The sequence below is a fragment of the Euprymna scolopes genome, chromosome 36, assembly GCF_053919585.1.
Source record: "Euprymna scolopes isolate OS-2025 chromosome 36, ASM5391958v1, whole genome shotgun sequence".
NCBI lineage: Eukaryota > Metazoa > Mollusca > Cephalopoda > Sepiida > Sepiolidae > Euprymna > Euprymna scolopes.
The window spans coordinates 50,592,923-50,608,528 of NC_136517.1; the positions used below are offsets into that span (position 1 = coordinate 50,592,923).

The 15,606-nt window shown below is 32.7% G+C and overlaps 1 protein-coding gene across 3 annotated transcripts in view; it reads right to left on the reverse strand.

Annotated features, from left to right (window-relative positions):
- Window positions 1-886: 886 nt before the first annotated feature.
- The window catches only part of LOC145260470 (venom allergen 5-like), an 89,069-nt gene continuing 74,349 nt past the window's right edge, over window positions 887-15,606 (reverse strand). For all 3 annotated transcript variants that reach the window (XM_080118559.1, XM_080118560.1, XM_080118558.1), the window contains 3 exons: window positions 13,336-13,449; window positions 5,488-5,502; window positions 887-1,204 (listed from right to left, as the gene is read on the reverse strand). In XM_080118559.1, the coding sequence (XP_079974685.1) occupies window positions 1,137-1,204; window positions 5,488-5,502; window positions 13,336-13,449 (197 nt within the window). In that variant the 3' untranslated portion in view covers window positions 887-1,136. The remainder of the gene's footprint in view (window positions 1,205-5,487; window positions 5,503-13,335; window positions 13,450-15,606) is intronic.

Consider the following 15,606-nt stretch of genomic DNA (forward strand, 5'->3'; position numbering starts at 1 on the left):
TTATTGCCATCGAAATCGGTGAAATCGTCCATTTTTCAATCAAATCGATTGATTGCCTTTTCTGGTCTGAGACACATCGCGAGTCACAAGGAAGAAGGTGTATATGCCTTCCCGCAGTGACTTAGTCCACAATACATTGTAGTCTACATTGCACTGTAGAGAACCTACTGTTGATTTTATAAAATTATTTTTTATATAATAGCTTGAATTAAAGTTTAAACTGCAGTAGTCAAGTATCATGCTTCAATTGTGTTCTATACACAAACATTCATTTCAAACGCGCCCCTGCCATATCTAAGAACCTACTGTTGATCTTATATGCTTGGCCTTACCGTTTGTTTGATGAATGAAACATTCAAGTATCATGGCGCAATTGCGCTTTAATAAACATTCATTTTAAACGCGCATCTTTCATATCAAAGAACCTACTGTTGATTTTATATCTCGGGCCTTTCTGCTTGTGTAGTAATAAAACTTTTGAAATGCACTTGTGATGTAAGGTGTTAACTTTGGTCAAAATCGCCTGTTCCTTTTTTTCATCGGATTATTTCGATCATCGATACTTATCGGAGACATTCCGATACAAAACCTATCTAAGAACACTGCCAGGTACGTAAAGAGCCTTCGTGTGAAATTTCATAAAAATCTGCTCAGTTCATTCCACAGGAACAATTTCACTTATGATATTGGTAACCTTCATGCGATCTCTTCTGTCAGATATGTTGTCTTTCTTGAAATAATTCTAACTGGAAAGATATCAGGAAAAAAACAACAACAACAACAAACAAACAAACACAAAACAAAAACAAATGCCAACAACTGATTCATCTGGTTATAAAGAAAATAATAAAAGAGGCTTGAAATAATAATAAAAAAAAAATCATGATGAAATACCAATTATGTTTTTATTGAAAACGCATAGACTTAGTTTAAAAAAAAATTCTATTTTATAAAATAGTTTTAATGTTAAATTTCTTCAAATGCATTAGCCGTGTGCAAGAAAACTATTGAGCTAAACATTTTAAAGTATTTAAATGCATTTATGATGAGGGACCAATTAAAAAATTGTGTTCAATTCTTTTTCATAAATAGATCTATGTATGTCTAAATAGCAAAGTCGACTCTTGCAGCAGCTGTTACATCATCCGAACCAGGAATAGCGCCGTTACAATCAAAAGATACGTCGGCGAATACTTGAAAGAACCTGTAAAAGAAAAACAAAGCAAAAACAAAACTTGATTATTAATCAATTTCTTCCGATTTTTTTTTTTTTTTTTTTTTGCACAGCAATATTTTAATAGACTTTATTCTCATTTTTTTGATGCATGCTAAGAATTCCTGAAATACCGTAATTATATTTCAGTTTCAGTTATAAAAGATACGTAATTTAATCAATCTATATAAATATAACAGTAGAAGTATGTGTGTATATATATATATATATATATATATATATATATATATATATATATATATATATATATATATATATATATATGCGTAGATCATCGTATATATATATATATATATATATATATATATATATATAATGTTTAAAATTCAACACTATTTCACACGGTTAATGGTAGCCGAATGGATACGGCCTCCGCTAATCGAGCCAGAGATGTCTCGTGTCGCGGGGTTCGAATCGTTCGACTGGTAGTAATCGTGACACCCTGCACTGAAGAATCCCGAAAGGATGAAACACTAGTGTCTGTAGGTATTTAATTATTATAGTAAAAAAATAAATATATATATATATGTATATAGTAGAAATGGTAATTAATAAAAACTGAAGAAAGTGCTCAATACTGTTGTAGAGCAAATATGTGTTTTATTTTTTATTACCGTATCTTTCTGTTAAGTTACATTATTGTTTCAGCTACCCCGCCGTTTTTTGGCCGTCTGTAGCTTCCTCAGACTTTTACAGACTGTATATATATATATATATATATATATATATATATATATATATATATACACACACGTTTTATTTTTATTACCGTATCTTTCTGTTAAGTTACATTATTGTTTCAGCTACCCTGCCGTTTTTTGGCCGTCTGTAGCTTCCTCAGACTTTTACAGACTGTAAAAGTCCGAGGAAGCTACAGACGGCAAAAAAAAAAAAAAAAAAAAAAAAAAAAAAAAAAACGAAAACAAAAAAACGGCCGGGTAGCTGAAACAATAATGTAACTTAACAGAAAGATATGGTAATAAAAAATAAAACGTGTATATATATATATATATATATATATATATATATATATATATATATATATATATATATATATATATGTGTGTGTTAGTGTGTGTGTGTGTGTGTGTGTCTATGTGTAAATATTTGATCGACAGACCCTTAAACTACTGATCACATGAGACTAAAATGAAAAGAAAATTGTAATCATACACCAAAGATGGCTTACAACGAGTAAACTGTTTAGATGGATGAAGAACGAGTAAAATGTTTAGATGGATGAATAACGAGTAGAGATATATATCTGCAAACTGTTCATTTCAACTTGCCGACATATTTGTATGTCTTTCTGCGCATGCCCAAATTCAATTCATTTATTTAAGTGGTTTAATATTAAGTTTTTTTTTTTTTACCTATCTCTCGATAGCTACATCGGTAGGGAACGCGGCTAAAGCTCTAAATGTTTTGTCTTGGTTTCTAGCTAATGACACCCAAGTCATCATTTTTGTGACTTTTGAAATCAGTACTATATATTAGTTACAGTATAATATATAATAGAGAATTTGCACTGTAATAATAAGTACAAAATCCGCATGAATTAAAATATATTTAAGCGTATTTTAGGCCGGACGGCTCCCTCCACCCCCGCTAGTAATAAAGTTAGTAATAAAATCATTAACGGTGAACGAATTTCTAATAAAATCCAATCACTATAACAAGGAGAATATTAAGTTCTTAAGTTGTTAGATGGTGTGCAAGTCCATATTTAAAAATATACAGCGAATAGAACATTTGGTCAGAGTCCACAACTGCAAAAAAAAAAAAAAAAAAAAAAAGAAGGCTCAAATAATAATTAATTTTAATTTTCATTGTTTCAATTTTGTTTTCATTGATCAACAATTTAAACGAAAAATAATATTGTATTTTAAAAAATATATCTTAAATATAAAATAAAACATGGTCTGTCTATTTGACTTCCTTCTACTATTTCCAACGATGGAGCGTTCTGTCTTCAAATTGACTGACAAAAATTTGACAAACATCTATAAAAATGACTTCGGGATTTAGTGATAAATTTATACAATTCCAGTCATTCTTCAACGTATTTATGAAGAAGAAAGCTGAATAGTGTAGCAGGGAAACACCAACAAACCAATTATTATGAAATATATAAAGTGGAATTAGTCGATATTTTTGTTGGTTGGTTGTTTTTGTTTTACGGCATATCAACCTTTTTCAGATTAAATGCCAAATCCAGTGATTTTGAAGAATTTTTTTAATAGAATATATTTTTTCTTTTTTTTCAAGTCGGTTTCTATTTAACCCATAGTTGGGACCCTAACAGGTACGACCACTCCGGGTCAGAGTGGACCTGGGAGCAATGATAATTAAAATCAGTACTATCACTAGTCATTTAAAATATTACATAATATGCCTCTTGCTAGCTAGCAAGTGTATACGACTGGATGTGCTAATGTAATTGTTATTTATCTACACGAGGACTAGATGTGACACAAGATCAAGTTTAAGGTATGATACTATAAGAATTTCTTCTGATTAATAACAAAATAAAGACTACAGCTTAGCTCGAGGACTGGATAAAAAGAAAAATATTGAGAATCGACAATTATTTCATACACTGATCAATAAAGCTGGGCAGAAATAATCTTGTTTACAAAAAAAAAGGACAAAATGTTTTCTAGTCTTGATAACTAAAAAGATTGAAGAAGCGAAATAAAACGAAAAAAAACAAACAAACAAACAAATAAAAAACCCCCAAAAAACAAAAACAAAAGAAATTTAAGTGACTTATATCTAAATTGTTAGATTATCGTTAAATATCTGTAGTTTGTGTAAGGAACATTTAAAAAACCTATAACTGATAAAAGAACTGTTAGCTTTGCTGTAGTACAGGGTGACAAAAAAACGGGCCTCAACTCTAATTAGGCCCCGTTTCTTAGTGTTTTGTCGGAATGAAACGAAACTTTGGTCATAACTAGTTTATTATATTCAAAACATCACATCAAAACACTAGGGTCTTTGGCCTTTTTTTTTTCCTCCGTTCTACAGCATATGTTCTAGATAGCCTCCATTTAGCTTTTGTTTGTTTTTTTTTTGGTCACCCTGTATGTTTGATTGTGGGACGTTTGGTTGCGGTGCACTTGAATATGTTGCATGTTTGGTTGTGGTGTGTTGAATTGTGGTGTGTTTGGTTGTGGTGTGTTTGTTTGTAATGTAATCGGTTCTGGTACTTCATTGTTGGTTTTGTTGTACCAGATTTGGTTGTATCATGTTTGGTTATCGTATGTTTTGTTGTGGTGCATTTGGTTGTCGTGTGCTTCATTGTTGGTTCTGTTCTAGTGTTTTTGGCTGTAATGTGCTTGATTGTGTTATGTTTGGTTTTAGTGTATTTTATTGTGGTATACTAGGTTGTTTGCTTTATTGTAGTGTGCTTCATTGTAGTCTGTTTGATTGTGATGTATTTGGTTATCGTGTGTTTGATGGTGGCATACTTGATTGTGATATGTTTGGTTGTAATATGTTTAGTTGTGGTGTACTTGGTTGTTAATTTAATAGTGATTTTCGTTAAAAAAGGACATTGACAAATATTTTATAGATTGCATGGCTTATATTGTATGAATGACTTATATTGTATGATGTTTGAAAAAACAGAAAAAATTATTTAAAACTCTAATGATCATGAACAGTACTGCAATGGAAAGAGTGTTTTGTACCGTTTGTCAGAGAAAACGGATTAAATACTTCTCCGCAGCCCGGAATAAGGATTTTGAACATTGCTTCCACTAATAGCGAATGCCCACGCCGGTTGAAACCCAGACATGTTCACTTATTGATTTATTGATAAAATAAGTATAAGAATACTTCTCTTTGAAGAATTAATCGAATTAAATAATAGCATAGGAATCTTTTGAATAGAAAGCCATGTTTAATTTCAGAAGAGTTTCCGATGGGTAGCTAATCTATATAAGTCATGGAAATGAAAAAGAGTTTTCAGTGGCTAGCTAATCTGTATAAGTCATGGACATTAAACATTTTCAGGCAAAGAGCAAAGATCTTTCTCGTGTGGACACGAAAAAATTATGTGCTGGAATTCTAAAAAATCAAATATTTTGATGAGGCAATTCCTGTTTATGATTGGTTGCTTGCAGAGCGTGGCTCAATTTGATTGATCAGTTCATATCGCCAGTATCTATAAGTAAAACTTTCCGTTAAAAAAAAAAAATCATACCCTCCATTCATATAAAAAATATTGCAACAAAATCTTTTCTTACCTGATTCGGTTATATCTGTTAATTTTATGAAAAGAAAAAAGAGAAAAGCAAAATAAAACACTGTGAAGTAACAATCCAATAAACGATAAAAAAGGACCAACAAGAAAATATAATTTACTAGTTTAAGATCGTTAGATATTATTTTATGATTATTTCCCTTGCTATCTTCTCGAAAAGTTCAGAAATTGATATCGAATTATGGCCACTTTTTATTCATATACAATTTGGGACAACAAACTAATTTTAACTTATTTTAAAAAGTTATTTTGGGAGTTTAGAGTTACCAACTGTTATCTGTATACTTGCATACACACTCACCGGAAGGCGTTCCAGACACTAATTATCTTTCGCAATGGTAGATTTTAATACGATCAATAATATATAACGGAACGTACAGGAAGTTTATTCACATGAACCAGTATGAGTGTGTCACACACACACACACACACACACACACACACACACACACACACACACACACACACACACACACGCACACACGCACACACTTTACGGTATGTAATCAAGAATACCAAAATTACATTTCAGCCCTATTCGGCAAGCATCAAGACAAGTCCACATGCCCCAAAATGTATTTGCCCGAATCGGTTGGGGCAATATATATATATATATATATATATATATATATATATATATATATATATATATATATATATATATATATATATGAGAACGACACTATCATATAGAGTAGTCAAAAAGACAAAAATATTTTCACCATCACGTAAAATGGCAAAAATTGACTGTTTTTATCGGCGGACTGAAGCCTGCTTCATTGGAAAAGCCACAGCGAAACCAAGAGACGCGACCATTACAAATTAAATGATTTACATCAGATATAGTAAAAAAGTAACACACACACAACTTTAAAACACACACAAAAAAAAAACATTTCAAAATCATTGTTTCTAAATATGGGGGTGTATTTGTAGCATTACATACTTTTTTGATACACACTTACACATACTTATTAAGGGGCGTTTTAGATCCGAATTAATCCACTCTTTCTCAATGGTAGGGGTCGAAACAAATCCATGACATAAAAAGAAACGTACATGAGATTAGTTTTCTTTCTTTCTTTCTTTGGGCTTGGTTGTTGATTAGGACAATAACAAACACGTGTGCGCTACATGCAGACACACACGCACCCTTCATGGTATGTGAGACATGTCCTTCAACTTTCACACACACGTATATATCCTTCAACAGATTTTATCTTCAACATTCTCATAGACAAACACTTAAAGCGAACCTTGTCAGCTTTGCGTGACGTAAGCATTTCCTGGTATACAGGGTGTCCACAAAGTCTGGGTACTTAATGTAGCCAGACTTTGCGGACACACTTTAGATTATGTATCCAGACTTTGTGGGCACCATGTAGATTATGTAGCCAGACTTTGTGGACACCCTTTAGATTATGTAGCCAGACTTTGTGGACACTCTTTAGGTTATGTAGCCAGACTTTGTGGACACCCTTCAGATTATGTATCCAGACTTTGTGGACACCCTTTAGATTATGTATCCAGACTTTGTGGACACCCTTTAGATTATGTATCCAGACTTTGTGGACACCTTTTAGATTATGCAGCCAGACTTTGTGGGCACCATGTAGATTATGTAGTCAGACTTTGTGGACACCCTTTATATTATGTAGCCAGACTTTGTGGACACCCTGTCGATTATGTATCCAGACTTTGTAGGCACCATGTAGATTATGTAGCCAGACTTTGTGGACACCCTTTAGATTATGTAGCCAGATATTGTGGATACCCTTTAGATTATTTATCCAGACTTTCTGGGCACCCTTTAGATTATGTAGCCAAACTTTGTGGACACCTTTTAGATTATGTATCCAGACTTTGTGGGCACCCTTTAGATTATGTAGCTAGACTTTGTGGACACCCTGTCGATTATATATCCAGACTTTGTGGGCACCATGTAGATTATGTAGCCAGACTTTGTGGGCACCCTTTATATTATGTAGCCAGACTTTGTGGGCACCATGTATTAACGTTTTCTATGTTATTTTTGTTTCATTTATAAGTGCTTGTTTTTATTTTTACATATACAAAACCACTTATCAAGACCCAGAGACCACTGGAGTATAAGGGTTAAGAGTGTGCAGTAGTCAATTGGACAATATAATAATCGTTAGCAATGGAAATTCGGTAAATTTATGAACTTAAGTAGAACGGCTCATCAAGAACTTGTTTACGTTGGAATTGAAGGCAATCATATTGTAGTCAGCTGGAAAGCAGGAAAACGGAAGACAATTCCACAGGCGTGCAGTTCTAAGAAAGAAACTTTGTTCATGGAATCTATGTTTAGGTTAAGTCACAGATAAAGAGTGGGGGATTATTGGTAGTGTTTTCAGCTAGACGAGTGTTTCTTGTGAAAGTTTGGCGAGGGGGAACCATAGATTGAAGCTCAGCCGAGCTCTTGCCATGAAAATAACGATAAAGCAGAGACAAACTCGCAACATCTCTTTTGTGAGAAAGAGGTTGCAGGGAAGAGAAAAGGACATCTCCTACTAGGCTACGAAGTCTATTTGGAACTCTATCAAGGCAGCACAAGTCCTTTCTAGCAGCTCCTTTCCAGATGTGGCAACAGTACTCCACCCTTCGATGCATCTGACTCTTATATAGATAGAGAATTGCACCAGCAGTGAGATATCTACTGGATCGATAGAAGGATCCCACCATTTTTCCAGCGGCCTTGACAACAGCTTTGATATATTAAAACGTATAATGGGATAACACGATCAATGCCGGGACACATGACACTCCAAATGATTAACGATCGTAAACTAGTAACTTACATAAAAAATATATATGCACAATTTTTATTATTTTAGGTTGTTCAGGCTACTGTTCTCATCTTGAGTGTCCTTTAACAACGTTTCGGTAAATGTAACCTCAGACCTTCGGGTGACCTTGTCGAAATCGGGAATCTTTCTGTAGAATTCGAAAATGTACATCGAATTTCGAACGGAACCGTTTCTTTAATCCACAGGGATAGCATGCTCTTGTTTCGTCAGCCATAACTGGATAGAAGTCCTAAGTAATTCGCAATTGTATTTTCCAATGTTATTGAAATTGTTAAAACTTCTGCATTGGGCTATAAACTATTTTACAATCTCTTTATAAGTCATTACATCGATGTACCGGTGAAGTTAAATATAATGACCGGTGTTATTGAACACTATGCCCCTTTAATATAATAATCCGTCTCATGGTTACACAATATACAGACACAATATCTACATTAGAGTAAGAACTTCTTCATCACATTGATCAGAAATGGCTTTGTTATTACATATCAAGAGTTAATTTTTGAAATGAGGATTTGATTATTCGTAGTATTTTGATGTTCGGGCTAATGTTCTCATCTTCAATGTTATTTTTCACAACGTTCCGGTCGAAGTAACGTCCGACCTTCTTTAGGTGTATATATGAGACTAGCAACATCATATCAGTGAAAGAGAGAGAGAGAGAGAGAGAGAGAGAGAGAGAGAAAGAGAGAGAGAGGGGGGGAGAGATAGATAGATAGATCGATAGATAGATCGATAGAGAGAGAGAGAGAGAGAGAGAGAGAGAGAGAGAGAGAGAGAGAGAGAGTGTGTGTGTGTGTGTGTGTAAATCAGAAGAAAGGGTGGGACCAATCAAATTACAGATACGTTTTTGCACCTTATCAAGAATCCTCAGATGTGATAAAGAACCATTAATCTAAGCACCGCCAAAACTGGGGGGTGGGCGGGGCAGGTAAGTACTTTTTGACGGACCGTCTTTTTAAAAATCTACCAAAAATCAGGTAATTATCTAATCAATACGAAATTTTCAGCGATTATTAAGAGAAGAATGAACTTTATAACAGTGTACTTATTTTTCATAAACAATATTTATATATATATATTTTTTGCTTACAACCTCCCCCCCCTTGTTTTGAGGGGGTTCCAAATATGCTTAAAATAATCATCTGAAACTGAACAAAACATATTATGTTGTTGTAAGGGACGGGATTATAGATTAAAAAAACAAACAAACTTGTTTGCATACCTTATTTTGATGTCTGAATATCAGAACTTCGATTGTGTTTAATTATCCCGCTTTTGAGTTTTGAAGTGTGAAATTCGGTGAATATGTTAAGTAAACTAATTAATTTAAGTTAAGCAAAACAAAAAAATTTTTTTTAAAATATTTATACGAAAAAAGCCATTTTAAAATCTTTGATAAATAAATTAATAATTTTCTTTTAGCGAGCCGAATAATGCATGACCATTATTAAACAGGGCATGCTTTGAAGAATCGATACAAAAAAAATTCGATAAATATTGTGCCCTTTGTGTTAAAAATATCAAGTTTGGAAACGTTTGCCGCCTTTCGACTACGGTGGACCAAATGCGCTGAAATAATTTTTTTTATTCTGCTTTAAATTGACCCCCTCCCCGTTTTGGAGAGCCTGGCCCCTCCACACATACACATTAAAAACCAAACTCATACAAATGGTTACCCATCTGGTACTGGCCAGCCTCAGCGTTAATAATACATTGAAATTTTCGTCACTGAAAAATAAGGTTTTTTTTTTGGCTTTTTGGTCTTCCGTATTTTGCTTTTTATCAAGTACAAATGTAAACAGTAATCAAATCGACTCGAAGTAACTGGTTGCCTATATGAATACGTGGAATTATTTGAAATCCAAGTACTTATATTATAATATTTTTGCATATTCTCATAGAAAATCATCCTAAATCTTAGTTAGACAAGAAATAAACAAATTAATTCTTTCAAAAACCTTTTTTTTTTTTTTAAACTATTTATATACGTTTTTGTGCAAAACAAAAACGCCCATTTGTTAACTTTTGGGGAAAATTTAACATTTAAAATTTAATTAAAAATAGTAGAAAAAGTTTTACATTATTCTGTTTTCTATATGATAAAATTCAGGGTTTTATCTTTCTAGAAAAAAAAGTTACTCAGAAATAATGGATTTTAATAAATGTAATTTCGTTTTAAAAAACAACATGATTTTTCGGCCATTTTTGGCGGTGCCTACATTAATCTGAATGAAGTATGAAGAGAATGTGTCAAATTAAACACAAATGAAAATTGTGATGTTTTTTTTTTAATATACAACTGTCTTCGTGTTTTAATCATTGTTGGCGACATCGATTTGGCCGTAATGAACATCTTTAAATGTTTGCCAAGATGTGGCCAGATCAGTGAGCCGAAGAATCGGACCAGTTATACCCAAGACTAAATGATATTGATAAATCACGTACAAAACAAACATGGCGGATTTGTTTCAGCTGTCGATAAAATATCCAGTTACAAATAATTTATAGTTTTCCATAAGTTATTAAAATCAAATGTCACGTGACAAAAAGCATTTACACTTATGAGAAGGGGGTGTGTACGATGCCCTTTTTTTCTTAATTTGCTTTGAGAATAATAATATTATTTTTAGTTGGAAGATTAAATCGAGACAGTGGCGATAGATGTGTGCATAATAGATTTCATTGATTTCGTCACATTGAAAGAATAAGTGAAAGGTATTGGTTTAGTAGATTTAGAACAGTTCAAATAGTATGATCAGTTGCTAGAGGATGGCTAAGGAAAAAAAAAAACTGAAGAAAGTAATAAAAATAGGTTTGAAAACCAAATTCCGATATACAAAAAGGCATGGTCAGATATGGCCATCCAACATTTATACTAATTTGAATAATAAGGTAGTTTTAATATTCGCTCCTACAAATGTATTACGAATCAAGCTTCCATGGTTCACGCAATATACGAAAAAAAAAAAAAACAAAACAAAAAAAACAGAAAAAAAAAACTGTGATAATCTTGTAGGTTATTTCTTAATGTTTAGATAGAATTACGTATTTAATCAACAGTCAATCAAAATGTCGCGGATTCGTGTCGATTATCGATAAAATATGCACGGCGAAAATAATTAATTTTCCAATGAAACTAAATTGAGTTATAGAAAATAAATTTCACATGACGGAAAAGTGTTTACATTTATTTTTCGGGGGTATATGTACGTCGCCTATTCCCCCATAATTTGTTCTGAGAGCATTCTTAGTTAAATCTGGACAACATAGGTAAACATGTGCATAACAGGAGACTACATTGGTTTGATCACATCGAAAAAAATGGATTAAAATTGTGGGGTTGGTAGATGTTGAGGTAGCAAGATCAGTTGGTAGTGTAAGTCAACACGAAACATGGTAAGAAGTGAAAAGAATGGATTTGAGAAAGATGGATAAAGAAAACCTGGTCAGAGATAAATTTGTTTTGGAAGTGAATATCTATATAACAGACTTTAAACCGAACATGGTGAAGGACCTGATTAAATCTTGAAATTTTTAGACGATTTAATCTAGGCACCGCCAAAAATGGCCGAAAAATCAAGTTGTTGTTGTTTTTTAAAACGAAATTACATTTATTAAAATCCATTATTTCTGAGTAACTTTTTTTTTCCAGAAAGATAAAACCCTGAATTTTATCATATAGAAAACAGAACAATGTAAACCTTTTTCTACTATTTTTAATTAAATTTAAAATTTTCCCAAAAAAGTTAACAATTGCCATTTTTTGTCTTGCACAAAAAACGTACATAAATATTTTAAAAAAAAGAAGGTTTTTGAAATAATTTATTTATTTATTTGTTGTCTAACTAAGATTTAGGATGATTTTCTAAGAGAATATGCAAAAATATTATAATATAAGTACCTGGATTTCAAATAATTCCACTTATTCATATAGGCAACCAGTTACTAGAGTCTAGATCGACAATGTTTACGTTTGCATTTGATAAAAAGCAAACTATGGAAGATCAAACAGGCCAAAAAAAACTTATTTTTCAGTGACGAAAATTTCAATGTATTGTTAACGTTGAGGCTGGCCAGTACCAGATGGGTGACTATTTGTATGAGTTTGGTTTTTAATGTGTATGTGTGTGGGGTCCAGGCTCTCCAAAATGGGGGGGGGCAATTTAAAGCAGAATAAAAAAAATATTTCAGCGCGTTTGGTCCACCGTAGTCGAAAGGCGGCAAACGTTTTCAAACGGGATCGAAAAAAATGACGCTATTTTTAACACAAAGGGCACAAAATTTATCGAATTTTTTTTTGTATCGATTCTTCAAAGCATGCCCTGTTTAATAATGGTCATGCATTATTCGGCTCACTAAAAAAAATTGTTAATTTATTTATCAACGATTTTAAAATGACTTTTTTCGTATAAATATTAAATTTTTTTTTTGTTTTGCTTAACTTAAATTAATTATTTTACTTAACATATTCACCGAATTTCACACTTCAAAACTCAAAAGCGGGATAATTAAACACAATCGAAGTTCTGATATTCAGACGTCAAAATAAGGTATACAAACAATGTTTTTTTTTAATCTATAATTCTGTCCCTTACAACAACACAATATGTTGTGTTCACTTTCCGATGATTATTTTAAGCATATTTGTACCCTCTCAAAACAAGGAGGGGGTTGTAAGCAATATATATATATATATATATATATATATATATATATATATATATATATATATATTTAAATATCGTTTATGAAAAATAAGTACACTGTTATAAAGTTCAGTCTTCTCTTAATAATCGCTGAAAATTTCGTATTGGTCGGATAATTACCTGATTTTTGGTAGATTTTTAAAAAGACGGTTCGTCAAAAAGTACTTACCTGCTCCCCCCCAGTTTTGGCGGTGCCTAATTTAATCAAAGACGCAATCAAACAACGCTATCATGGTACAATAGTTAAGTATTTGAAAAAAAAAAAAAGTGCAAATTCTTTATACTTACAAGGACACACATTACACATCCAAGGGCAGTCATAGGGAACATTAGTGTATTTGCACATGTCAGATGTGAACGCAGACCCACAAGGCATTGGTCTATCTTTTATCGTACAATTAACTGTAAGAGAAAATAAAATAACATTGGCTTGAATTTTAATACGTTTATTCCAATTTGGGTGCTTCGGGATGTCAGTAGTCAATACTTGATTGCAATTACACAAAAAAAGCTTCCATTACGAACCCAAAGTAGAAGTACATGTCGGCACTATTCAGTGATTAAACGACATCGATCGTTTGCAGACTATTTATTATAATATATATGCTTAGGAAACAAATCGATCAATATTTGAAGGTATGAATGAATTTAAAGTATAAAAACTTTTACTAAAATTACTTAAAGGTTGTGTCGGTGAATCGTAGACTGACGCTCTAGGTATACCAAGTTTCAATCTACTCCGCCTCATAGCGTCAGCTTCACTCCTGGATTTTGGAAATCTTCACATTGTTTCCCCTATAAGTACTTAAAATCATTAGGGAAACCAATGCCAACAAGAAAATCAATCCGGTAAAAGAGGCTAATTTATATATATATATATATATATATATATATATATATATATATATATATATATATTCTTCCAATTACGAGATTTCCTTGGATTTTACTTGTGCAAGTGGAAATTCAATTAACTTTCTTGAAGTTATACATTTCGATTTTACCGTCACTGGATTATTTATCTTCCACCAGACTATCCATTCATGTGTAATCACCTTTTTCTTCATGATATTCCCTCTGCTTCACTTTTTTTGTTTTCAAGTAAGATCTTTGACTTACTTGTTGTTTCATCAAATACTTTTGAATGCAAAATCCGATCCCGCATTTTGCTAATTCCTACCCTTTGATGAGAAGAAAAGTATTTCTTCGAAACTCCGCGGATTAAGGACTATCCACTTATCTAGTGTTTCCTTTTCAGATTAAATATGTTTTTAACTCATTTCAAAGTGTTTTTTTACGTGTTTTATTAACTGTTTGCTCGTATTATAAGCTCTATTTCCTATTTGGTTTTATCGAGCTTTTACATCTGGCTGAGATATCTTTATAAATATTAATTCTTTAATATTTATAATATACTTTAATTTTACCATCTTGGATCATTTTGGTAAATTTAATTGTAATTTTCATTATATATATATATATATATATATATATATATATGTGTGTGTGTGTGTGTGTGTGTGTGTATATTACTATGGTAATTTTTCAATACCTACAGACACTAGTGTTTCATCCTTTCGGGAATCATCAGTGCAGGATAACACGATTACTGCCGGTCGGGAGATTCGAACCCGGCCACGAAGACATTTCTGAATCCATTAGCAAAGAACAAACCTCACGGCCAACCCTAACCGCGAGAAATATTGTTGAAATTTAAATATTTATTTGTAAATGTTGTAATGTCGGCCCATAGTAATCTAATGATTACAACATCATGATCTACACTTGCAAGCTTAAATGACCGACTTTATTTCATGCGAGCTTAAGTGACCGACTTTATTTCATGCGAGATTAAGGGACCGACTTTATTTCATGCGAGATTAAGTGACCGACTTTATTTCATGCAAGCTTAAGTGACCGACTTTATTTCATGCAAGCTTAAGTGACCGACTTTATTTCATGCGAGCTTAAATGACCGACTTTATTTCATGCGAGCTTAAGTGACCGACTTTATTTCATGCGAGATTAAGGGACCGACTTTATTTCATGCGAGATTAAGTGACCGACTTTATTTCATGCAAGCTTAAGTGACCGACTTTATTTCATGCAAGCTTAAGTGACCGACTTTATTTCATGCGAGCTTAAGTGACCGACTTTATTTCAACTTTAAAGTGTTCAACAATAAGAACCGTGTTCTTAGAGGGGCTGACAGAATTATTACTACGACAATTATATATATATATATATATATATATATATATATATATATATATATATATATATATATATAGTAACGTTGCGACGATTGATCGGAATCGGAATCGGGAATCGAAAAATCGGTACTTTTGGGGGCATCGAAATCGGGAAAATTTAAGCGCCATTTTCCATACACGGCATAATCATAATCACGTTGACACACCGGTTCCCGCTGGACCACCGAAGTAAAGCAACGTTGAGCCTGGTCAGTACTAAATGGGTGACCATTTTGGACTTCCAGGTGCTGTATGTGCTCTCCGCTTATCTCGGCATTGTTTCCAGTCGTTCTAGTCTTCTCCTTGC